Source organism: Actinia tenebrosa, unplaced genomic scaffold (assembly GCF_029948245.1).
Source record: "Actinia tenebrosa isolate PJP-AT-01 unplaced genomic scaffold, QUT_ActTen_1.0 PGA_scaffold7__59_contigs__length_16204524, whole genome shotgun sequence".
In the NCBI taxonomy this organism is placed as follows: domain Eukaryota; kingdom Metazoa; phylum Cnidaria; class Anthozoa; order Actiniaria; family Actiniidae; genus Actinia; species Actinia tenebrosa.
The window spans coordinates 3999993-4025682 of record NW_028292584.1 but is presented as its reverse complement, the minus strand read 5'-3'; the positions used below and the strand labels follow the sequence as shown (position 1 = coordinate 4025682).

At 37.1% G+C, this 25690-nt stretch overlaps 1 protein-coding gene across 3 annotated transcripts; it reads right to left on the bottom strand.

Moving 5' to 3' along the window:
- Nucleotides 1-292: 292 nt before the first annotated feature.
- On the bottom strand, nucleotides 293-25193 carry LOC116308612 (DNA-binding protein RFX6). 3 transcript variants are annotated; one of them, XM_031719079.2, is made up of 19 exons: nucleotides 24987-25193; nucleotides 19585-19883; nucleotides 18484-18583; nucleotides 12231-12354; nucleotides 11227-11288; nucleotides 10963-11040; nucleotides 9109-9136; nucleotides 8910-9020; nucleotides 8435-8512; nucleotides 7246-7359; nucleotides 6434-6483; nucleotides 6051-6151; nucleotides 5756-5814; nucleotides 4707-4848; nucleotides 4081-4175; nucleotides 3818-3935; nucleotides 3082-3201; nucleotides 2330-2955; nucleotides 293-1882 (listed from the first exon to the last, which is right to left on the bottom strand). In XM_031719079.2, exons 2-19 carry the CDS (start codon nucleotides 19766-19768, stop codon nucleotides 1517-1519), a joined length of 2556 nt encoding a protein of 851 aa, XP_031574939.2. In that variant the 5' UTR covers nucleotides 19769-19883; nucleotides 24987-25193; the 3' UTR covers nucleotides 293-1516. The 3 variants fall into 3 exon arrangements, with proteins under 3 accessions (XP_031574939.2, XP_088896400.1, XP_031574940.2); XM_089040274.1 differs by lacking the exon at nucleotides 24987-25193 and adding an exon at nucleotides 21134-21152; XM_031719080.2 differs by lacking the exons at nucleotides 19585-19883; nucleotides 24987-25193 and adding an exon at nucleotides 18703-18839.
- Nucleotides 25194-25690: the final 497 nt, after the last annotated feature.

The window sequence follows — 25690 nt, the reverse complement described above, 5'->3', positions numbered from 1 at the left end:
CGTATGTGTATGGAATAAAATCAAGTATGGGACAAGCAGTGCCAACAACCACCATTTATATTACCATGCCTCCCCCTCCCTTTCTTTCCTTCCCATATCTTACCAATTCTTTCATTCTCTTCCCATTTATTCTTTTGTATTTCCTTCCTCTTCTCTTCCTTTCCCTTTCATCGCGGTTTATCTCATCTCATATAGAATGTTCGATTTTCGGAACGGAACGTTTCATATATATTTTAGTTATTATTTTATCGAGAATGTAACAGGACAATAATACCAGTGAAGAAATGAAAACTTTTCGTTATTTGGCAATTTTATGTTTGCATTTTACATATAAACTAATAATATATAAAACCAACATGTAAATACATGACAATATATGTAAAACTATTAGCTATTATTAAACTATTACTAATCATCTAATGATATATTTAATAAATCATCTCGTAATAATAATAATAATAATAATAATAATAATAATAAAGTAGTTACTATAAACGCGCCTGCGCAGTTGCTAGACTATTGTAAGATGCTCTCGAACCCATTGTTCCTCACTTTTGCCATTATTTGGTTAAAGTCATTTTGCCCTGTGTAAAAGGAAACACAGATTTCCTAAACAATAAAACTAAAATCTTATATTTAAAGGAATTTGGTTTACGGAATGTAGACTCCAAGAATAGAATCCAAAATCTTGAATGCATCAAGCCAGTTCCAGAAACCCGAACTCCTTCACTGGTATTCTGGAATTTCTTTAATGTGGCAAAACTTGCAGTTACTAATATTTATAGAAACCACTCTATGTTCTGTCATTTCATTACATGACTACATATTATCTTGAAAAATATAAAGTTTGTTCTCTGGTTTACCTAAAAATATATATTTATTTATACTCTGTACAAGAATATTTGCGATTATTTTGATTTACAAGGAATCGGCCGATTTTTTTCTTTGTCTTTTTTCTTTTTTGTTGATTTTCTTGATTTCAAGCGAATTTGTTCGACTGGGTAATTAATTACTTGTTCACATACCAAGTTGATATTTGCATAATTATAAATCTAATCATATTCTTTAAAAAATATTTTTTATATGGGAAAGCGATTTCTACGATTTGTACGAAGCGAAAACTTCGCGCAGCGCGCGCTTTTTCCCGCCAAAATATATATTTTTCTTTAAAAAAAAGGGCGAGCGACTTATGTGCGCACTTGTAAATATAAGGAACGTCTGGCCTAAAGTCAATAAAATATAGCATAATGACTGACTAAACTAAGGCAGAACGAATGAACGGCATTCATTAAGAAAGGCGCACGTATAAGAAAGAATGACCTAAAATTGTACCACACGAAGCCGTTTAAGAAATGTGCGACACACTGTCTTTGCCAACCATTTTAAAAATCAGTTTATCATTCTCCTCTTTGGCCAGCAACTATACTACTAGCTTCTTGTCACTAACCAAAAGTAATGAAGGCACAGATAATGAAAATAAAGCCTGCTCTATATATAATCTCTTCACATCCGCACTCTATACCATGGCTGCTTCGGTCATCAAAAGTGAATTAATGGCAGGCAACGCTTCGTGCTCATCACCACAATCAACTTTTTCGAGTTCGCATTCGCCATTAAAGAGCTTGTTTACTGCGATATCGATGTACTCCTCTTGATCATGGCTCATCATGTTCGCGTGATCTTCCTCCATCATCATGTGACCAGCCTCTACGTATCCTCCACTGTTGTTACAGGACATCATTGACACATGCGCAGTAGTGACCACAGGGTCACGTGGCTGGTTGCCACCAGTGGTTTGCATGTAGTACGCATGCGTCATCATGCGGCCGTAGTTGTTGTTATGGTCGTTGCGTTGATGTACGACTTGCCCGTTTGAATAAAGCTAAGATAGAAATAAGAATAAATGAATATAAGACGGTAGCAAGAAAACCGAGAAAGTGCTCGTGTTAAATGTAAATGTAAACTTTTTCTAGTCAGGGTGGCCCATTCATCACCAGTTGGCTGATACCCACGGCGGCCCTGTGTAAATCGAGTTGATGCGCAAGTGCGATTCACTATATGATAAAGGGATTCAAACACATTGCGCAAACTATCGACAAAATAAACAGCTATAAAACTATATGGAACGAGTAGACAATTCCCAACGAATGGGAAACTGGGCGCTAATGTACCACTCGAAGACTGAGCAAAGCATTTGGGTTCACAGGAATTGGTTACACTATAAACAATTGCGACCAAAATCAGTAAGTTCGATAACTAGTCGATTATTAAAAAAATAGAAACAAAAGCTTGAGTAGGAATAATGTTCAAGCCAACATTGATCACGTACCTGTCTGGGAGGCATATAGTTGTTGTTGTTACTAACAGGTGTCATCTGCCTTGGATTCACATATCCACCAAGCCCACAGCTCTGAAAATGCTGAGACACAAGCTTATCGATCAATTCAGGGGAGGGGTCGGGTTCACTATTCTCGTATGCGCACGATCGTTTTCCAGTTGAGAAGGCCGTGTATGTCACTAGGGCCTGTCCGTTACCATGCAGCTGACCTCTTGGCATTGGAGAAGAGACCGCTGGAGAAACTGGTGGTGTTAACACAGGCGCCGATGAAAATACATTCTGACCAGAATAGTACATCTCTCTTGGTGAAGGGATTGCAAAGCCAGTATTTTCCATTGGCGTTGGGGGCAGGCCGATAAATCCATTGGAACCGCCATCTCTATAATGAGGTGAATAGGGACGTGACAGTCTTTTGGGTCTTGATTTTGTGCGAGGATGATCCTCGCGTGACTTCGTTCGCTTGTATCTTTTCGAGCTCTTGGCTTCTGATTCGATGTCCTTGTCACGCTTAGAAGAACGAATGATGTCACCGTTTGTCACGTCAGGTACCGTGAACTTCGTGCGCGTGACGACTGTCTGCACCCGTAGAGGAGAATTGTCTTTGTCAATGCCTTCTCCTAAAATAGCCAAGAAAACAATAATGATTATTTAAGAAGATTGAAATGCTGATAGAGCGAGAGGTTGTTTTAATTTTCCTATGTCAGTTCCTTTGGAATAAGCTAGAAAATCCTTTCCAAACTTACCCATTTTTAAATGTCTATCTAGCAATTCTTGCAGTTTTTCTTCCATCTCATCGTAGAACCTCGTTTCAATCACGAGTAGCACGTACTCATCCATCAACATTCGAATAAGATGAAACGAACCTGATTGAAAAACGTCAATCATCGTAAGATCTCACAAGCATAGCAATAGTCCCCTTCACAGTTCCCTGCGCCATCTTGAAAGGTAACCGTGCCTTTGCATCGAAGCGAGACGAACGATGAGCTTGCAATGACAGAGACATGTGAATAATTGTTCAAGGTGTTAAAAAAAGGTTTTTAACAAGCAAGTTTATACCAACAATGTTGCATGCGAGCAGTTGGGAGCTACCATCTGTGAGGTGGGACAACATTGAATGGAGGAGGGGGTGGGGGGTGGGGGTTTGTAACTCTGGAATTCCCTTTGAAGTTTAAAATGGTTACAAAGTTTTTCATGACATTAGAAATTATGCACAAAGCTAGTTCTCATTGTTTTATTCGCCGACTGTAGCTGTTACAGCGCATTTCATGTTTCTTTGAACCAGTCAACTCCAGACACGGCACGTTTTCTCGCGGCAAGGTCTCCATACATGTACATCAAATTTCCAACGCTCTTAGTTAGTAAATTTTTGATTGACGGTAGCGAAAAGCCCAGAAATCTGGAAGTTGTGGCGCTCACTGAAACTTTTTTGTTGTTGCTTGATTATAATTTTTGGTTGAAACAGAATTTTGAGTCACTTACCAAAGCACGAAGACGCGTTCAACGTCAGGTTGTGCATTAAACGCGCGCCAAGAAACGACCATCGAAGAAGAAAATCCTGCGCTCTGTTCTTGAATTCTGTTCCATTCTCGATACAAGGCTACAAAACAGTCAGATTTATGATTAAGCCAAGAAAGATGTGATAAAATAAGGACGACACAACTCGTGATGATCCTATGTCCTATATCTTATCGCCTATTTCCTATCGCCCCCGACAACCTTAGGATATATTTATTTTGTCGTACCTGGATGACTTTATATTCAACAATGCTGTCCAGCCATTCTACATAGGCCTCGACAGACGCCTGATTATTAAGCAGTTCTTTGAACCTTTCCATGACTATAATGAGGCAAAAGCAGATCAAAGTTTTTAGTAGATTTAGTGCTTGACTTGCGCGCAAAGATGATACATATGCAAAACCTTAGCTGTTGATTATCTTAACGCGCGCGATGTTGGTGTGAGAGCGCGTCTAGTCTACAGCGGATCCTTTTTCTCCAGAGACGCTTTGTATAGTAAGCAGTACATGCACAAAATCTTATATTTTGATTTTCTTTTGCGCGTGCGATGAGGGTGTGTGTGCGTGTTTACGGCGGATCCCTTTTGTCCAAGAATTTTTTTGTCCAACTTTATCCTTGCATGACAATCATTACATGTGCAAAACCTTAGCTTTTGACTTTCTTAACGCTTGCGAGGGAGTATGCGCGCTTCTACTGCGGATCCCTTTTGTCACAGGATGCCTTGAAAATGCGCAGGAACATAAGAATTCCGAGAAAGTAAAAGTCTACATTGCTTAACCTCGAATAAAAATCCTATAACTTCCCAAGAGCTTGCCGATATACATGTCGTTTTAGGTTGGGCATTTATACTTACATTCTTTGTCGAAGCTTTCGTCTTCTTCTGCCTCGCTTTTGCCGTACAATCCTGTCGCACTTATTGTTCCATTATCTACTTTCTCAAGATCGTAAACCATTTGCTGAACAACCTCTGGGCTAGACAATACTGGTCGTGCCGTCTAAATGGTAGAAGATTTTATCATTAGTATGTAATATGTACCACCACCTTAGGGGATTTCAGCTTTGATCATTATACACCTATTTCGAAGATCGTTGTCGCAGCAAGAGCCTCAAGTAACAAGCCAAGGCCGCAGAGAACGTCGGTACTTTTAATTATAATTGATTTATTCATGGTTTATGCAAGTGGCTATCGCTCTACACTAATTATCATCTCAAGCAGCCTTGCTTGGAGCAATTTGTGAAGTCAATATAAATGAAAATACACCATGAATAAACTAATTACAGCTAAAAATACCGGCGTTCTCTGCGGTCTTGGCTTGTTGCTTGAGGCTTTTGGTGCGACAACGATTTCTGAAATAGGTGTATATATCTTGCATGTGTACCAGATGATTTGGAATCTAGACGTCACGCAATGCATTGCTTTTCATTGCGAAAAATTATTAGCGAAAGTATTTTCTATAATCTTTTGTCAAAACGAAATATTTTCCACCAACAATGGCAAAAATATATTATATATTATAATACGTATTTGATAAATCGTTCTACGATTAGTTCTATATTCTTAATTTTAAGTAAAAGCCGTTTCTTTATCAAAAATATTGAGCTACGACTAACAAAATGTTCGCTGATTGGCTTATTCAAAATGTTCGATGATTGGCTAATTCAAAATGTTCGTTGATTGGCTAATTCGTTAGAGCTGAGAGAAGCGAAATCACCAGGTAGTGTGCAGCTTTCTAATTAATGTAGATGTAGTCCTAGGTACCTAAAAGAGGTTTTACTATGCCCCTATTGGATGAGAAGTTGCGCACTTTAAATATCGAATAGGTCAAAGACTGTTGCCCATCTATTTTGCAATGATTTTCAACTTTAAAACTAATTTTGACCCTCGACCAACAATTGACTCACCTGTGAAAGATGTAGGAATGATGTTTGTCTTCGTATGGATTGAGCAAATCTTCTAACGACTAGATAAAAAGAAGAGGAAAAACATGCCCTTATACCGTATAACCTTTATAAATCGATCACATATTCAGTACATGTAATCCACCACCCTTTGTTTAGCAACCACTTTACAATTCCAAGAAGATGGTCGCTTAATAGAGGTTCAACTGGACTAGAAAGCACTGAACAAAACTTAATTAATAATGATTAATAATGATTAATAATTATCTTATCTTCTTTCATTTCTCAGGTTACTTACTTTGTATCTTTCCAACTTTGATGTACTCAGGGAGTTGTTCCGTTGCCATGATTACCCAGCTTTCCAGATGGCGCGCAAAATTCCTGATGTCTGCCAGCAGACTAAAAAGAATGAAATAAAAAAGACTTTTAATGATATCTGTGAATAGCTGACTAATAAAAAAAGGGCTGAGCCTGTACAAATGGGTCCGTGCTCTTCAAAAACAGCGGTATGCATCGAATACGAAACTGGTGCCCCCTATTCCCCCCCCCCCCCCCCCTCAAAGTTTGTTTTGGCACCAAAATTTAAATCATGCTAGATTTGGGGGGGAAATGGTACATTTCCCCACCCACCTTCCCCCCACCCCCCTAAAATCGAGACCTCGCTACGCCCCTTACACTCACCCTTCAAGGACATCTTGCATCGATGATGGGAGAAGGACATCCATTAAGACCTATAAGTAATAATATTAATAAGTATCACTAGGATTGGTCCCTTAAGACAGGATGACAAGATCTCAGCTAAAGATTTCCGAAGGAAGACTGGTACTGAACTCTCGTGATACTTGTGATACTGACTGCAAGATGGTGGAACATTCTTAGCGCGTCCTAAAAACTCAAGTACAAGTTTGGAAAAGAAATGTTCCTTTGAACTTGAATAATCCCCTTCACAGTTCACTGCGCTATCTTGAAAGGTAGCCATGCCTTTGCATCGAAGCGAGACGAACGGTAAGCTTGCAATGATAGAGACGTGTGAATAATTGTTCAAGGTGTTAAAAAAGGTCTCTATCATTGCAAGCTCACCGTTCGTCTCGCTTCGATGCAAAGGCACGGCTACCTTTCAAGATGGCGCAGGGGACTGTGAAAGGGACTATTCAGGCTCCGTTTATATGAGAACAGTCAGAGTGTTAGGGTAGATTCTTTTGCTTGCAATGGCCTGTTAGGAAACAAACACCAAACTTCTTGTCCCTTAGGCATTATGCGACTCAGCGCACTACGAGAACTGATGATAAGGACTACCCAAATTTAATGAAAACGGGGCCCAAAAAGTATTCCGCAGGGTCTTTTCCACGGAAAAAAACTCTTACACGATAATGTATTAAACATGCTGCAACGCGTTAGGGCCTCGTTAAACAAAGACAACACATTATCAAAAGATAAAGGTTAAAACCACTTGACTTTAGCAGGCATTTACCAAATGGTCATTCTGTATTTACCTTATAAAGAATAGAATCACAAACACAGATAACATCAGAGACAACCTCTGTCTCCATCAGCGGTAGAAGATGGTCAGGCATTCCTTGCCAGAAGTGAAGAAGGAAATTTTTTATCTAAGAAAAAGTCGTCGAGGAAATTAGTTAAGCTTGTTTTGCATACCAGGGGCGGATCCAGGATTTTTTCAAAGGGGGGGTTGTAGCATTGATTGAGGTGGTGGAGAGATATAGCAGACCAAAGGGTTAGGGACCGACGATTATTGCTGCAGGCGAGCATGGTTGTTTCAGGTCCCACACACGGCGTATAGAAAAAAAAAAGCGAGCGAAATGTGTTCGGCACCCCTGTTTTAATAAAACTTGCGATGCTGTTGGTGTAGACTTGCCCCAAGTCGACCTCTCTTGTTTTCTCGGCGTTTTTTTAATTCGAGCGAAGCGAGAATCTTGCGAGCGCAGCGAGCGAGCGACGAAGTCGCGAGAGGTCAAAACGCCCAGTAAAAAAAAACAAAACGGGCGGCGGACTTTGCGAAAGTCTACTGTTGGTGTTGTCATGAAAAAAAAAAAAAAAAAAAAAAAAAAAATCACGATGGCTCTCATAGGGGGGGTTGCAACCCCCAAAACCCACCCCTAGATCCGCCACTGCATACTGAGGGAAATGATTGATTAATAGATATCTCCAGCATCAGGGTTTTGGCTAACTGCTAGGAATCACTCTTAGAAACACGCCCGCAAACACGGAGAAACACTCAACATAAATGAAATTCAATATGGCGGCTCTTCCAGCAATAACTTCGTTATGACGCCATGTTGAATATTGAAAGATTGACGGATAACGCCTGACGTCGAACTGCAGTTTGAGGCTTGCGGGGCTAGCATTTAATTAAGTTGTTATCCTACGATGTTTTATATTTTTTTACTCAAAAATCTTTGAAAATCTGGGTTTATTCTCAAAAGTTAATCTTTTCGCAAACTCCATCTGGCTTATTTAAAGTTTCAGTGTAATTAAATAAAATGTTAGATATAGTGAACTCGTTTCAATGCAAATTGATATCGATACCATTGCATCTTTGTTGACTATCTTCATAAGATTTCCTAATCCGTGAACGTGTTTTCAAATGATTTTAAGTACATAATCGGCTTATAAACTGTAAGCAGATTATCAGTTATTTTACTCGGCTGTCTCCTTATCTCTTACCTCATCAAAGTTTGCATTAATTGCAGTATCCAGTATGCACTGACAGTGGGTCTTGTACATAACGACAAACGTTTGGACCTAGTTAAACACGATGGAACGTTAAGTGGATATCTGAGAGAAACAGCTAGTAAACATTGCAAAATATGAGCAATAATCGAGAAAAGTTTCAAAAAGTTTCTCATGTCAAGCCAATGTTTTCTTTCATTCTTTTCGTTTTCTTCTTTATTTTGTTTCTTCCTTCCTTTCTTAATTTCAAACAGGTAGAATGGTGTTGCATGGAAAACAACAGTAACATTACACACATGGCTTCCAAAGCCGTTCAAGCGCTGTTCACGTGTTTGGACATTGTGCAGTTTCGTGCGCTTTGATTGGCTCTAAGTCGAAACCATTTCAAATTCACAGTAATGTACTTTCTCATACAAGAAACTTTGTTTAAAACATTTCTCATGAATAAAATAAAAATTATATTTTTTACCTTATCTAAAGAAATGTCTTCGGGGAGCTCAAGCAACAAAGGGTTGGGGAAGTCGGGTAAAAGTGTTCCAGTTTTGGAGCTGAGGGAGTACTTTCGAGTTGCAAACGATCCCTACAAACAACAAGGCATAAAGAAGAATAAACATGGTGAAACTCGGAAAGAATAGAAAACAAGCAAAAAATACTCGATTGTTTCTTACCTCGTTTGTCGTTTTTGAACCTGAGAACCTACAAAAACAAAACAGAAAAATCAATGATGAAGCATAACAATAAGTTTTGACAATATAATGAAAAATAATTTGGAAAATAAGATTAAAAATAAAGGGAAAATGTGAACGAGAAAAATGGCGGGAAAATGAGCGCGCACGCACACGTATCGTTGCATCGGGTTCAACCGCGAAGGAAAAACATCGATCCCCAAAAAATAATCAATGTTTTTATGACACAAAGTATACAGATTATTGGAGATAAATCGTTTGGATTTTGTTGTTTATTTGACCCTGAACGAACTGTTTTAGATCTAGTTATAGCTATAGAACTTTTCGTTTGGAATGAGTCACCATCAATGTACCAACCCACTTAACCCACTGTTTGAAGGGAATTGAAGGTCATAAAGAAAGACAAACTGTCTTTAAACAATGAAATATTGATTGTAGGTAAGGGACGGACCTACGCTGAGTTAGAAAATAATGACAAACCATTTGCAAAACAAACTCAGTACTCGGAAAAAACACTTATGTAACCTTTCTGTTGCACGAACTTTTCGTCAAAGATTCAGCCCAGCAAGTCGTGGCAAATATTTTTAAGACTAGTTTTTCAAACGATGTTTGTTTTATTTTGAAAACTAAGGTAAAGTTGAAATTCCGAAGCGAAGTTTTGAAGAATGTGGGTTTTTTGATATAATAAAAAGAAAAGCTTGACAAGATGGGTGGCAATTCCTACAAGCCTGTTCTAAAAATTACATTCACAATGATGACAAAAGACGACGTTGTTGTTTGCTTACAGTTTTTTTTATTAAGAGCTGATTTTTGTTTATTTAAAAGTCTATTCCCTTTTTGTGGGTGAACTCTGAACGAAACAAGAAAAAATTGAAATCTTGACGATGCTTTGAGATGATAACTTTTGAATCTTTTAAAACTGGAAGTCATTTAAAATACGAAAGGCTGGGGCAACAGAGAAAAACATACTTGATGGTGCAGCAACAATAACAACAACAACAACAGCAAGATAGGAAGAAAAGTTTGTAAAATAGTCCTAATATTGCCAAAACAAAATGATGAGAACGACCAAAGACAAAAACTGAATAAGCTGATGTTTAATCAAACAATTATTCTAGCCTTCATTTGATTTCAAGTGCATTTTCTCCCAAAAATCTCTTTTGTATTCAAAAGACAAATAAACCTGCTGCAGACCGGAAACGGGGCTCACTGTTTAAAGCGAAGTTATTCAAAGTATTTTTTTCATAAAGTCAAGCAATAACTGAAAACAAAAGAACAACGAGCTCAAAAACAAACACAGCATAAAGGCTTTTTAATATACGAAAACCAAAACATAAAACAAAACAGTTGAAAAACTTTGTTGGAACGTTTTTCCTCTTTTAACGAGAGAAAAAGTGTCTTTTCTAGTGTATGACGTAGCAACACGATTAAAAAATTATAGAATGCATGAAGGACGGTTAAAAATAAGCCTAAAATGTATCCTAATAAGATCCCTCAATATTTCATAAAATGATAGAATATAGAAATAGGGTAAAAATAAGCTCAAATGTATCCTAATAAAATCCTTAAATATTTCAAAAAGGTGAAGAAGAAAAAAGTCTTAAAAACAAAGTGAAGGTTTTTCCAATTGTCTTTTGTGTCAACAGTTTCTATCAAATCATTCTGTTTAACAAGCTGGGATGAAAACAGCTTTAAACGATAGACCTCAAAGTGAAAGCCTTAAGTATGCTCTTAGATCCGTGTATTTGAAAATGTCAAGCTAAGTCTCTTAATAAATGGGTATAGGGGATTGTGTGGGAGGTCTCGGAATACCTTGATCCTCGAATTTGTCCTTACCGTGTGAGACCTTTTCCTGAATACACCGAATGGTAATAAGCCGACGATTCCTTAATTCCAATCCCATAGTAATGATATCTAGAAAACAAGATTCGGTGATTTTAGAATCGATTTATTTTTTCCCCTCGCATTATCCACTTCAAAGGCGGCATCTACACTAACCAAGTATAAAAGTTAATTAATGAACACAATACTTCATTTACATGATAAAAAAAAAAAACGTTTTGACAAACAAAGCAGTTCATAAAAAGACACTGCACTTACTTCGAATGTCCTCTAGTGCCCAACCTTCTCGTCGTAAGTTGTGGAAACTTTTGCCGAATTGTCTATTGAAAAATAGAAATGAAATATTGAGTATAAAAATAAAGAGTTGTCGTGAATAATTTTGGATAATAATAGCCTTGTTTCCCGTGACTGATTCAAGCTGGCTATAAAGTTGACAGAGGGCTTTACAGCGATGCTTTAAAATCGCCAGATAAGTCTTAAGAAAACAAGCCATATAAAAACTTTAGCAGAGCGGCAACACTAGGATTAAAGCAAGAAAAATAACGTGTCTTATTGAATACAACAGTCAAGCATCAAATTAGAAGCGAAGAAAGAGATTAGAATGACTTTAAAGTCTTGAAAATTCCATCACACGTTGTTGCGTCTGCGTCAATGGTGGCGTAATGGAATCAAAGGCTTGCAAAGTTATTTTTGCTGTTCCTAGGTTACCAGACTGCTTTGGCAAAATAGATATACATAGTTATGAGCGAAAATACATATCTTAAGATATTCAAAGTTTTATCATTCATACAACCGTAATTATATTAACCAACAGCTCCGCTGTGAAGAAAAGCAGGTCTATCTTAGCGCCAGCGCCCGGGATTTTAGGGTGTGGCCTTATACTGTCTGTAGCAAGGACGAAAAACGAAAAGCTCACCAAAAATCCTAAGAGTCATCACTAACCAATTTCGGAGGGACGTTAAAGAACCCGCACTGAAGAAGTAAAGAAACCCTGGCAGTCACCACCCTCAGTGCCTGCATATCATACTAACCACCTCTCATGTTTGTAAGCGCCTTTGAGTATACCAGTGGAAAGGGCGCTATATGCTGAATCAGCGTACATGGTTAATGACTTGCATGCTCATGTTTAAAGATGCCTCGCAAGAAGAAATTACCCTTACATCCTCTTCTTAACAAGGGCTGAGAGCCGGGCTGAGTAAAGAGATGGGTGTTACGGAGGGCAGAAAAGGACGTCAAGAACAAAGTTATTTAAGAGAACTGACCTTTCCAAACGTAGCTGCACAAGCCGCTTCTATTTGATTTTTTCTGCAGAAGTCTAAGTAATGGGCGTACAGGATACAACGAGGAAGACAGACTCCTTCACACATGACATAGTTCTCTTCTAACCTGAGAAAGGAATCATGCATCAAACTAGACATTAAAAATAGTTAATAAAGCATTTTTTGGACCTATTATTTCGCCATTGGGTTTTCAGGAAGGGAGGGAGGAGAGAAATAATACTCAAGGGAATAATACGTGGTCTGAATTGGGAAAATATTATGTCCAAAGTAAAAGGGTCTACAAAAGAAATAATACTCAAGGGAATGACATGTGGTCTGAAATGCCACAAAAAAACATTACACCCAAGGTAAAAGGGTATATAAAAGAAATAATACTCAAGGGAATAGCATGTGGTATTAAATGGTAACACAAATCGACAACAATAAGCACGGCAAATCAAAGAAATAAAAGCAAAAATATACAGCAAAATATAGAAACGTAACTGCTAGATTGATGGCTGGAAAATAGATATTCAAACGTGTCTCAAGAGCTTCACAAATTCTTTTAGCAAATCATGCAATTTCCTATCCTACGTAAGACGACAGATATGGCTAACGAAGATATAACTCAAGATGAGTTTCTAAGAGACTCGTGACAGTTGATTTATAAAATATCTGTGAACGGGATTATCTCGTAATCCACTGAAATTCAAGATCGAGTTTAAAAATCTATTGAATACAGAATTAATACACTTCGGAATTTATATGATAAAATAGCTGAATAGGTTGATTACAACCAAAAAATGATAGAATGAATAGCATATATCCATAAAAAAGCTAACTACAACAAAATTGTACAAATTAGTACAAACGGTTTTGTAGGTCTACTGTCTATACTGAGGTCTACTGAACTTACTAAACTGCCGTTCAAATTCATACAATTTCTTACACAAAGGTTTTCACGGATTTATGGTACGTACTCTAATAAAATGACAGATGTATCTTGCACTCACGACCAAACCTTTGGAAAATGCTTAAAATTGATTCAATACATATTCGTGTACGTGAATGAGATTTAATAAAACTGACAAGCTAAAGAACGTTTTTCTTTCTCCTTCTCTTTCTCTCCGTTACCCTGCCGTGCGGGCCAAGCTAGCCCAATTCGAATCGCGAAATGCAAAAAATTGAATCTCATTTGAGCAAATTTTCTTTTTTGAAATATTGAACATGAAGTCCAAATAAAATCGTGCGCTCGTGCATGATATAAATTAAAAAAATAAGTTCATATATTAAATCAATTTTACAAGACAATTAACTAAAATTTTAAAAAATTGATTTTTCAAAGCTTTGCGAAAATATTCTCAAGGGATCGCCGCGAAACCTGTCGCAAAATTTTGGGGATTCTAAAAACATTGAAGACGTTGATGCGAAGCCGTAATTGTGCGTGATTTTAGAGGCTAGCTGTTGATATATTGAACCCTTAAAACCACAATAGGAATGCAAGTATTGATGAAGTCATACATGGATTATAGTTGAACCAGGATTTGAAGATCTCGACAGTATGAAGAACGAATGTAAGAAACGCACTCGTTTTTGGATTAGTACGCTTATTTGTGGATTAATTGATATTTGTGTTTAGTAATCCAGTATATCAGTTGTGATTTAGTAAAGAACTCCCCTTGACAAATGACAAAAAGGACTTAGAGGGCTTTGTGTTAGGAGACACGCGGTGAAACTGGTTAGAGAAGGAAGGCACGAAAAAACGAGCCAATAGGAATTTCTAATCAATATCTACATAGAAAGTACGCTATATAAATCCTAAATTATTATGAAGAGCCTTCAAGAAGATTTAGCTCAGTTTTTGTCCCCGGGGGGAGGGGGAGGGGGGTTGTCCTATATTTCAGTCTGCGTGGCATCTCTTTGATTACGATATCTTAGGTCATCTTAGGTAAATTGGTAGAATTTAAATAGGTAGAATATTAATAGGTAGAATTTGAAAATGTAGGCAAACGGAAGAGAGCTCAGCGTTCTACGAAGTACAGACCATTTTACTTTGGGTAAAAAAAACGTTTGTGCATATCATCTCCTTGTTTGATGATGCTAAAAGAAATGGCATTAAACCATTGGAATCGATCCCAAGCTTGGTTTTCTTGCTAATAAATCACAGTAAATTTATCCCTTTTTTCGAAGACGTTTGGAATATTCGAGAGTTTTTTTTCATCTACCTTTCTTTCGTGTTCTGTAGTTATCTAGGACGAGTTTTAGCAATTGGTACATTAAAAAAAATTCGAGGTAAGGCTTGAAATGGGAGACGGGAGAGATTTTTAAGAAATGTTTTGAAAGATTTGAGACTTTTTCATCTATCTTTCTTTCGTGTTCTGTTCATTGCTAAGACCGTGTTTAAGCGTAATTGAAGCCTTCTTAACGGAAAAAAACTAGGAAAAGCTTGAAATGGTAGACGGAAGAGCTCTGTACAAAGACTACGTTATGCGGTAACACGAACGAAAACCTCGCGCCTTTGTTATCAGCAAAACAAAACAAACTGAAGAATGCCTACACACGTTGAAAAACCTCGGATATCCCGCAGTAACCCCTCGATGCTAACCGCAAGCACGTCACGATGAACCCTGAACTAGAGTACTTCCTTTGATCGATTAGTCATCGGATGTATTCATTATGTATCCAACTTCCTTGAAAATCGATCTCTCTTTAAGAGGCAAAGAAGTTCTTACTTTCAACTACAGACATAACGCAAGCAAGCACTAGGGGGTAAAATAGACCTCTTTAGCTTGGGCGTAATTTTTCTTTCCATTTTAAGACGTTAAGCAAGAAAAATCATCCTTATCTGAATTACGATCATACTAAAGTTTTTTTCGTTTCCTCTGGTAGAGAAAGATATAATAATCAAGGAAAACAAGCATGTGCTGATGCAGCGCTGCCTCTCACTGCTGCCGGTTAGATTCTCGGACTCGTCATCCTGTGTGAGTAGAGTTGTTTGTTGGTTCTCTCCTGTGTTTTTTTCCTGGGTTCTCAAGTTTTCCTTCCTTCGCGAAAATCAATTTTTAAATTCATGGAATGAAGACCACAGGTTTGATAGCAACTGGCTATAGTGCTACTCTTATAGAACAAGAACTATTTAGGAGAAGCTACATTATTGATTTGTACATTATTGATTTGTTTGCTACCATATGAAAAACCAATTACTAAAATTCAATACTTCAGGAAAGACGCAGTTCATTCTTAGGAAGTGGTCGTGCTACGAAGTTAATTTGGCCGCATTAAAGAGGGCCGTCCCCGGAACCATTTCAAATTTCGATAATCCTAAACTACAGTTTCGTAAAGTGTACTAAATAGTACATGACTATTTGAGCTATGGTCAAAATCTTCAAAGCTTCAAACTTTATGGAACCCTGAAACAACCTCTGGGCTGATCTATAAGTCAGAGCATGGCTAACTCATAGATCGAACCCTGAAACAACCTCTGGGCTGATCTAAGTCAGGGCACAGCTAACTCACAGATCCAACCCTGAAACAATCTCTGCTCACACGGGATGTCGAGAGCCCCAGAGATAAGAGGCAAGTGTACACTACCGGTACGTCACTCTTGGTTCCCATTTTTAAATTTTAAAAATTTTTAAAATTCAAACCGCATTACCTCAAACCCCTACCAGCACTACTAGCATCAAATAAAAACTGCATAGCGTAAAATAAAGACAGAAAAGTTTGCATCAAATTATTTGTTTAAAATCCAATAGCGCAGGCACCCAAAATAGCGCACTAATTCACTAATGACCGAGCGAATCTATTCTGCAAATAAAGAAGCTTAGAGTTATTTTAGCTAAAACGTCTTTTTAATAGCGACTATAAAAAGACGCGAAACTAAAGCCTTGAAAACTTAAACAAAAGAGCAGAAACAATCGCAAGGAATAGTGACACTTCCGCGACCAAACAAAAACAACAAATAAAGGGATCAAGTTGGTTTTCCAATATCAAACAAGAAACGTCGACGTTCATGCAAGAGGGTGAGAACTAAATCCTGTGAAGAGCTTAGACAGCTTAATGTGTTTATGGGAAATAAATGATGGTGGTTGAGCGCGCGCCGGGAAGAATTTTCTGAGGAAATGAAAGACTTGTTGAAGCGAGTGATAAGGACTTTTTCGTGTAATCCTATTCGAGCTCAACTGGTTATGCGCTATTTATAAAAGTATTTACCGTAATGTATTAATGTTAAAATAACGACAATACCTCCAAACTACAAGCAAAACGAAAGCTTAAAATCAGGAAAGCATTTTGGTTTGCCTAAAGAAACGATTGCAATTGTGCATACGCACAAATAGGAACGATAAACAAACAATGAGGAACAGAATAGAGCGAGTTCTTACGAGCAGATGCGCAAACTATCATAGGAACTATAACTCGGTTTGACAGCAACAAATTTGTTGAAGGAAAACTAATGCGTAGCAATTTGAAACGCATTAATTTTTATAAGCAAAGCTGGACTTTTCCGAGATACATTATGAGTTTGGAAGACATTATGCAACATAGTTGGGGAGGCCCATTAATTTTATCATCGAAATCGGTAAAAAAGTTAGTAGTATTTTTAATAGAAAAGAGAAGGTTTCGTAGAAGTTTTTAATCAAGCAAAAACAAAAGATACGTGTAATTTTAACATAATAATCCAGGTTTCGATAGACCTTGGAGCAAAAGGGATTGCAAAAAGACTCTGTCTTTCCATAGTTAATAACTATATTGCTCTATTAACTATGCCCTTTCGAAGATTTGCGTTAGTTTTTCTTTTAGACGTCGCTAACATTGCTACATTTGCCATTCGTTATCACGTCTAAATTCACTCAAATTCCACTTAAAAATGTGCGTGTTTCAAAAGCAAACAAAACTCCTCAAAGTTCAGTCACTCTTACAAATAGTTTGTGAAAGACAGCAAAGCGGACAAGTCCTTTCATTTCAACCGGAAACGCCTTCATGTTACAAAGTACACTTCATCAAAAAGAGTGGCTTGCAAAATACACAGTACAGTGAATTCAGAAATCGGAGGCTTGGAATTCAGAAACTATCCATTTTTCTTTACGTCAATGTTTCGTCAGGGAAAGAAACAATCAATTATCCAACGTCTTTAAAATACCAATCTCAAGTTTTACGTCGCGAAACCTGTTTTTAGGTCAACTATGGTTATGCATTATTCCAGCGTACGTCATTGGTTGATTGGTCGAATAAGCTTTGAAATCTTTGTTGACCTAATGTCTACTTGTCCAAGCTTAGGGAAACTCATTTATTTTAGAGCTAGGGTTCGTTGACACGGTTGACACAAACAACATTGCGTTTGCAAAGACGGACCGAAATAGCAACAGTGTAAAGAGAGGGTAGCCTGTGTAGCGGCACTTTGCAGGCTAAAGAGAGGGCTGACTCGGGTTGGTCGCACCTCGTCATCTAGGGGTAAAGCATAATGAGTAAGCACGAAGTGTGAAGTAAAGAGAAGCCGAAAAAAGGACGCCTTTTGTCTGTGGAGAAGTTTAAATAAACTTATAATTGGACTCCTAGTCATTTTCCCGCGCTATTTCCGCAACAAAAAACATCATAAAAACTCCTTAATTTGGTAGCAATTCGTACTGCAAAAGACTCTAGCTATTATAGTTACCTCAAAACAGCCCCTTGCCCTTAGGATGGATCGATAGCATAAGCCGATTAGACCCTTCAACTGAAATATTTAACTGTGCCCTCTGCGATAGATATTGGACGATATGAAACTTAAAATCAAAATCAAACGCTCTTTACGCGCAATGCTTATACAGTTACGAAATTATCGTTCATTAAAGTTCCAAAACTAACGCGTTTGCAGAATCGACTGAAACTCCCAGATTTTTCAAAGTTTTCATTTTTCGACACATGCAGTTTTCTTAAGTTTTCAATTTTCTTACGCGGGAGGATTTTGCATCATCTACTTATTTTGTCAATAAAGATTGTGAAGATAAGAGAGTATAATATGCAGAGTTATGCAGTTTTAAGAGAAAACCAGAAGTTAGTGAAGCTAAGCACTTGTAAATTGCCCCTTTGTTTTGAACAACAACTGTACGCCAAATTGCACTAAAAGCTCCAAAAACAAAACCCTAAAAAAGAAGATGCAGAGTAAAACGGCGAGAGCTCGCAATAATAACCTTAATTACGAAGCTTCTTTGACCCCTGTGTTTACCTTTAACAGTGCACGAACCAAGGATGAGAAAAATAATATTCCATCACTTACCATTCGAGTGTTAGAGTTAGTTGCTCTTTCTTGGATTTTGAGAGAACTCCATTGATGGGAAGAACCCTTGTCTTCGCTTCTTTCATCTCTCTTTCAGCGACTAGCGGACAGAATGAAAATACGAACGTTTATCGCGTATCAAACATGTCAACACCTAGAATAATAATTTTTCCATGTGGAAATTTTTGAACGATTCTGCGCGTGACTGAAGTGACTTACTAAGGTTTCTTTTTCTAGAGCTGCGCCTTGACTTGTGAAGCCGCATTTTGGGTTCTATACACACTTGGTGAGATAGATGTATAGTGTACGCGCGGGTATGATGACGCAGAGTAGTGAGCGCGCTGGCCACCGGCACACTTACTGATAGCAATCAGCGCATTCAATGGCCCATTTGTAACGAAGCGGAAAGGGAAACAACAATAGGGCCAGGTCAATCAATCGCTACCAACTATAAAGTTACATAAATTACGCATGCCATTTATTAAAACATTGATAGATCACCACACTTCATCAAGGAAAACTTGAAAAACTCCGAAACGAAGAGAATAGTTTGTTGTTGTATGAAAAAAAACCTTAGTTTGACTGTTAGTCGTAGATCCGAATCTATTACTCTTGGGAGTAATAATTTTTTTAATTTATAGTAAAAGACAAAATGTTTATTAATGAATCAACGAACCTAATAATCTTCCTTGATCCAAACCATCAAACAACATCATTGTCTCGCACGAAAAATAACCTATTTCCTATCTAGTTTAGTTTTACAGTACAAATTTCGATGTTTTTAGATGTTTATAAATTACCCAGATAATTAGATTTTAAGTAGCTCGCATTTGAACTTTCATGTGCATTTGAAGATTTTTTTCCCTGTCATCGAAATTATCAGCGCGCTGCAACCAAATGGGGCCCACACACATTGAACATGAGTTACATAAGTTTATGATCACACACTCCCCAGAAAAACATCTTACGCTGATTCCATCATGAATATAGAGTGACGAAACGGGGCTTTAACTGGAGGTCATCATTAAATCACGAATAAACATCTATTTCAAGTCAAAATTTTAGGACAACTTTCAAAACAATATTCCTGCATTTTCTTACCTATGATGTTTTCGTCTTCATTTTCCTGCTTTACTTTCTTAGAAGGGCTAGATTTCTTGATCTTGTTCTTGGTACTACGGCAAACACTGACACCACTGTAGTCTCGTCTTTTTAGAAGACCAACTTCTATGAGTTTAGCCGAGAGTAGCTCACTGTTTCTTCCACGGTTTCGTGTGCTGGGCATATTATTGCAAATCCGTCTACTCTATGTACCCTTGCGACAAGGGATCGTCCTAAATCCCTATACTGGCGTCCGAGGGTCACAACTGAATACCTTCACAGAGATTTCGCAAGGTAAGCTGTAAATAAAGTAATATTGACTCAGAGAACGAGAAAGAAGGTTTGGTTAAGATGGCCTGATTTGCAAGGTATGCACGCGTCAAAGCACAATTCTGTATGTAAAACAGCACACAACTGAAAACAAAAGATCGTCCCAAAAGGTGACAGCCATAAGGACTCAAAAATCAATTCTACGTAAATACGCGCGCCAAATAACAATCTGTGACGTCATCTTGAATTCTCCCAAAGGATTTCATACGCACTTCCGACGAATTAAATAATTACAAGCTTTCCTTATGAGGGGCTGTGGATTAACCAATCAGAATAGCGCAATTTAATTGACGACCGCCCTCAGAGAGCAAGCAAAATGGTCGCTATGGCAACGCATATAAGGAATAAACAAATTGGAAAATTGTGAGTCTTTGGTTAATAGATTTATTTGGGTCGGTTCTTACGTAAAGTTGCTAAACTATTTACTAGTACGACTTTGGAAGACTGTGAAAGGAAAATAAATGCATACAAATATTTTAATTTATGAGGTTCCAGGACATCAACTTAAACTACTGACGGCTTGACATATTCATGCGGCTCTTACCACAAATCTATCTATTAAAACTAGCTCCAGGGCCCGGTTGTACGAAGCCTGGAAAGTGCTATCGAACGGATAAATCTTATCCAGGGGATAAATTTATTGGAAAACAGCATCAACTTATACGTATGCACTGGATAAGGATTTATCTTCAAGATAGCGCTATCCAGGCTTCGTACAAACGGGTCCCAGGCAATTTTCCGATCTAGAAACTATTGCAGATCATAAAAAGCTAAATTTCGAGAAGCAAAAAATTTTCCAAATCTTTATTGATCATTAAATAATTTGGCATAAGCTTAGCAAATCAAAAGTTTTCAACCTTTCAAACTTCTCCAAATATTTTGAAAAGTCTAATACTCAAATCAGTGTTTCATATTCGAGATACTGTCTTATCACTGTCTCATGAAACCACGTTTTACCCTGTAGATCTCAAGATGCACTCTCGATGACTAGCATTCATCACTAATGAGCCTTTCTGCCATATTGGGTTAAGAAACTACAGTAAGCTATAAGTTTAGCGAATCTAATTTTGGACTTTAAGCTGTCTTCTTCAAACAGGAAGTGAAGATGAACTCTAAGTCATTTCCATAAGGCCGTATTAATGCCATACACTGATACCTTTACCTTATAGCCAGATACATATGCTTCCATTGCATTCCTTGCCTTACTGTGCATACTTACCTTCAAAAAAAATTTCCTCAAGAATCCGAGAGTAAAACTTTGCGACTGCGATATGATAGTCTTATTTAAAGCAAGAGTAGGATAATAAGAATAACATTTCGGCTTTCCTTTTAACTCTTACTCTCTTGGAGATTGGTTCTGAATAATTTAAATGCTTCTTTGTCGATCTCACAACAGGTATTTTTTTAGACCTTGGAACTGAAGAGCCGACAGAAAACTTTTAAGAATTTTAGATTTTTAAATACTCGATTCTTATTGGGTTTTTTTTTTTTTTTTTTTTTTTTTTTTTTTGTCTTTTTCTTTTTGTTCCATTTTGACATGACATTTCTGGATTCCGGTTTGATCTGATATGACATTCTCTGATCTGTCTTCTCTGCCGCAGACTGTGATTGGTCAATAAATACCACACAGATGTAATGAACCATGGTTTTGCAAGTTTTCTAACTATTTATAAAGTAGTTCTCAGTTTACCAAGACTCTTTTTAAGAACCCTCGACGTGATATTTCTTGACTTCAACAGTTTTTGATCTGCATTTTGTGCAGACTGAATTCATAAAATTTAACGATTTTGAAGTGGTTCTATCGATTGGTTGAAAGCATTCCCAAGAGAGTCAAAAGATACCTAGAGAGGGACCAACTTTAATAGGGTCAAGGTGAAAAGAGGCGATGTCCCCCCTCCCCTCCCCCGATTGTATTGATTTTAGACGTACGTACCGGTAATACCCACTCTCTGCCAAAGAATGTTAAAGTTCTCGATATTGGGTATCTGCAAAGTGATTTTGAAACCTATTTGTAATATATACACAATTACGTTAATTACTATACATGTAAACAGATATAGTCATTCATAACTGCGATTTGACTTAGAGGAAAAATTCCAGGATTTCACTCTCAGGAGTCATTCCTTGCGTACAAGTATTGAATCGGAATGATTCCAACGTGATTTTTATACAACTGGATAAATCATAAAGCAGCTAGTATTCACGGGAATTTGTATAATTTGGAGTCTTGTATTGTGCGCGCTGTGACAGACGACGGAGCTGACGTAATGGATTTATAATCTTAAGTGTTATGCAAAAATTATGCCCCTGGCAAAAAAAAATTGCCTTGCAATGTCTTTGGGGAACGCAGCAATATTCGCTTCAAACCGGCTAGTATAGCTTCAGTTATTTCTTGATTTTTCAATGTTTGAAATTACTAAATATGATTAGTCCTACTACAATCAAATTTTCTCGATTTCCGGAACTTAAAACGAAAAAATATAAACAATCCAAAAATAAAAAATATATAATTGAATTGAATTGAAAAATATTCCGTTTTAAATTTTTTTAATTTGTTGAAATTTGTAGATAAAATCTACATGAAATAAACCCACGAATTTCAAAAAAGGAAACATATGTAATAAAACAAATACATAAAACAATGATTATGTATTTTTTTGTTATAGTAGGTGAACAAATTCATTATGGATACTATTTTTCAATTTGACCCACTTTCACTCGCACACACACACCACTAATTTCAATATTCTATGCATACAACTCTCAACTCAAATTCCGTTTTTTTACTTACCCCTCCCTACTTAGTCAACAGCTATGGACACCAAGTGTTCACGAACACAGTTAAGTTCAATAACCTTCCACTTATTTTTTTTTTTCTTTTTTGGTCTACGATCGCCGCTTTTCGCCGCGTTCCCTCTCCACTCTAAGCTAGAGCCGCAAAAGCTACAATGATACAAACTCGTCACATTTGACAGGTTTTTATGAATTTCAATTTATTTAGTAATCACAATGGATCGATCCCCTACTGTGGTAGCTATGTAGATCGCTAAATGATACAGCATATATTTTGAGATTTTAGTGCGCTTTTCAAAGAGATGTTTCAGGGACCCGGCAATCATAAAAATGCGTACGTTTTCTCTTGTATCGCTTTGGCGTTCATCATAATTTTTTGTGACTAGACGTTTTAAGCAGTTTTTCAGTACTTTCAATAGCTAAACGATCAAAAATTGAAGAGGTTCGTAAATTAGAAAACTGAGGTCTAAAAACATTGACACACACTTCACTCGTGTCTTTGCGCTTTATTTTTATAAAAACTTCCAGACAGATTAATCACGGAAAAGCTATAAATGAATAAAAATGAAGAATCTTAATCGTTTGAAATATTTTACAAAATTAAATGTTATGAAGAAAATGTGAAAACAGTAGAAGAATACGTCACCAATAATAATATAAATTAAAGTTTAGGAGTATTCAAATTTTGACTCTCTCGATAAAAAAAGTTATATGATTCTACTCCAAGTTCTGTGTGATTTATTTATATCACTTGAAATGGTTGAATGCAGCAGTTTCCTATTACCAATTTTTAAGGCTTAGAAACTGTTAATATATATCAGTGCATGTAGTTTGGTATCTCAACAATGTACAACACTACAACATAGCAGATCGCCCACACGTTGCTCCAATATTCAATAGTGATTATTTCGATAGTTGAAAAACTTACGTAATGTCTTTGAAGTTTCCAAACTTTAGTTCTCAGTGACATATGTCTGAACAATACGCCCCCTCCCCCTCCCCCCCGCTGTTGTCTCAGGGATTTTGTGTGTATACATAGCTGAGTTTGAATAGGATGGGATGGGAATTGAAAACGGAAATAGAATCGCCAGCATGAGATTTTTTCCATTTATCCAGCTGGGATTTTCTAGATTTTACCCTAGTGTCATAATTCATACATTTTTTATATCACTTCTTTCTCTTTTACTCCGGCGAAGGACTAGCGTCCGAAACGTCAGTACGTTTTTTCATCTTTTCACGGTGTATAATTTACCTTTTCATCATTACTAATTTATACATGGTTTTCTTGCATTTCAACCAGAAGATTTAGCTTCGACAATTCACAAATATTAAAGATATCTATACCACTTGTGCTGCTTATATATATATAAATATATCAGTATAGTATAGGATATAATAATGCCTAACTAGCTTCAACTGAATTCATTTTAAAATAATGCTCATTGGCGACTAATTTTTTCAAAAACGTTGATAAAAAATTTCAAGCTATGCCGTGTTTGTAGAGTACACATTTACTTCTTATTGAAAAAATAATAAAGGCACAACCAGAAGAACTGAACAGCCAAAAAACTAATTCTAATTTAATGGTTCTATTTTTCACTCATTTCGAACAGAAAATTATGAAATTCGAGCTGCTTGAGATCGAATATCTCCTTCAAAGCAGGGCCGTAGCCACCGGCACGGCGGGGGAAGAAAGATATTAGAAAAATATTTTAAAAATGTATGAAAAACCGAAAACCCTCGAAAACGGGACCAATCAGAAATTTGTGGCTACGGCCCTGCAAAGAGATGCCGAGCTAGCGTTGTCTTGGAACTGAGTACGTTGAATCGCAGTTGTACCAGGCGAGTACCGTACCGACTCCTGGCCAATCTTGATAAACTGCTCCAATCGGCTCAAGAAACTCTAATCCCAAACAACAATAAGATTACACGAAGCGATTATCATAGATCAGGAAAGATGCTCTTCACGTTGTATTAAATATTTTAAGAAACAGCTAAAACAAAGTGAAACATTGTCGCTAAAGCTGGTGAAGTTTGCACAATTTTTAAAATGCTTCAGAGGTAAAAGGTCCAAACAAAAGTGAGTACTGACTATTGGAAATAAAGATTGTCTTAATTCTACTACAAATGATTTTATACAATGGCAAAGGTTTAATTTGCTTTAAAATAATCATGAGTTACTTTTGAACAAGAGAATGCACTAAAGGATATGCACTAAATATACAGAGGAAATACTGAGAGCTACCCAGATGTATATGGTACGTTAAACATGTACTCACTCGAAATCCTGTCTGACAAGCTTCATGTAGTTCAACAACGAAGGGCTTTCGATGCCTGGAGAAATTTAAAACCTCATCTATAAGTCGGCTCTTCCATCCAGATCAGTGGAGAAGATGTGGACACAACCCTAAATAAACAGAAAACTTAACCATCTAAAGATACTGATACAAAACAAAGATAACTTTTCGTATCATACTGGTATGGTTATAAACACGCAACACTGATCGAAATCTCTGGCGTACACTTGTATAAACATACTACAGCTTTACGTATCTTTTGTACGTCGAATGTGAAATGGGAGCCACTATTTCCTTGGCCGTTAGGGTGGTATTTCTAGCTTCTAAAACATGACCTCTGTCAGGAATATTTCAACGAAATGACGTGGGCTTATAATACTTAAGATAAAGGATTTTGTTCTATCCAAACTAAACAGGGAATGATCAGAAAAGATTTGCGGAGAATGCAGCAGCAAAATAAATGGTGACCACAAATGGACCTCCTTATCAATGCGCGTAATATTTTTCCATTTCACACGATGTTATTCCCTAGAATGTATGGCTAAATTTAAGGGAGTAAACTCAAGTTAGAAAATCAAAAAAGTCTTTAAAATTGTGGCTGAAACTATGATGTCTAAATAGTTAAAACTAAGGGACCATAAAAGGAATAATACTCAAGGGAATGACACGTGGTCTGAAATGGGAAA

Excerpts from the sequence above, each read along its gene's own strand:
- LOC116308612 (XM_031719079.2), bottom strand. The coding sequence starts at position 19,768 with ATGCCCAGCACACGAAACCGTGGAAGAAACAGTGAGCTACTCTCGGCT. Across the intron at positions 4,849-5,755 it reads CATTCCTACATCTTTCACAG|ACGGCACGACCAGTATTGTC; the intron begins GTGAGTCAATTG and ends TCTACCATTTAG. Across the intron at positions 2,956-3,081 it reads AGATAGACATTTAAAAATGG|GAGAAGGCATTGACAAAGAC; the intron begins GTAAGTTTGGAA and ends TGGCTATTTTAG.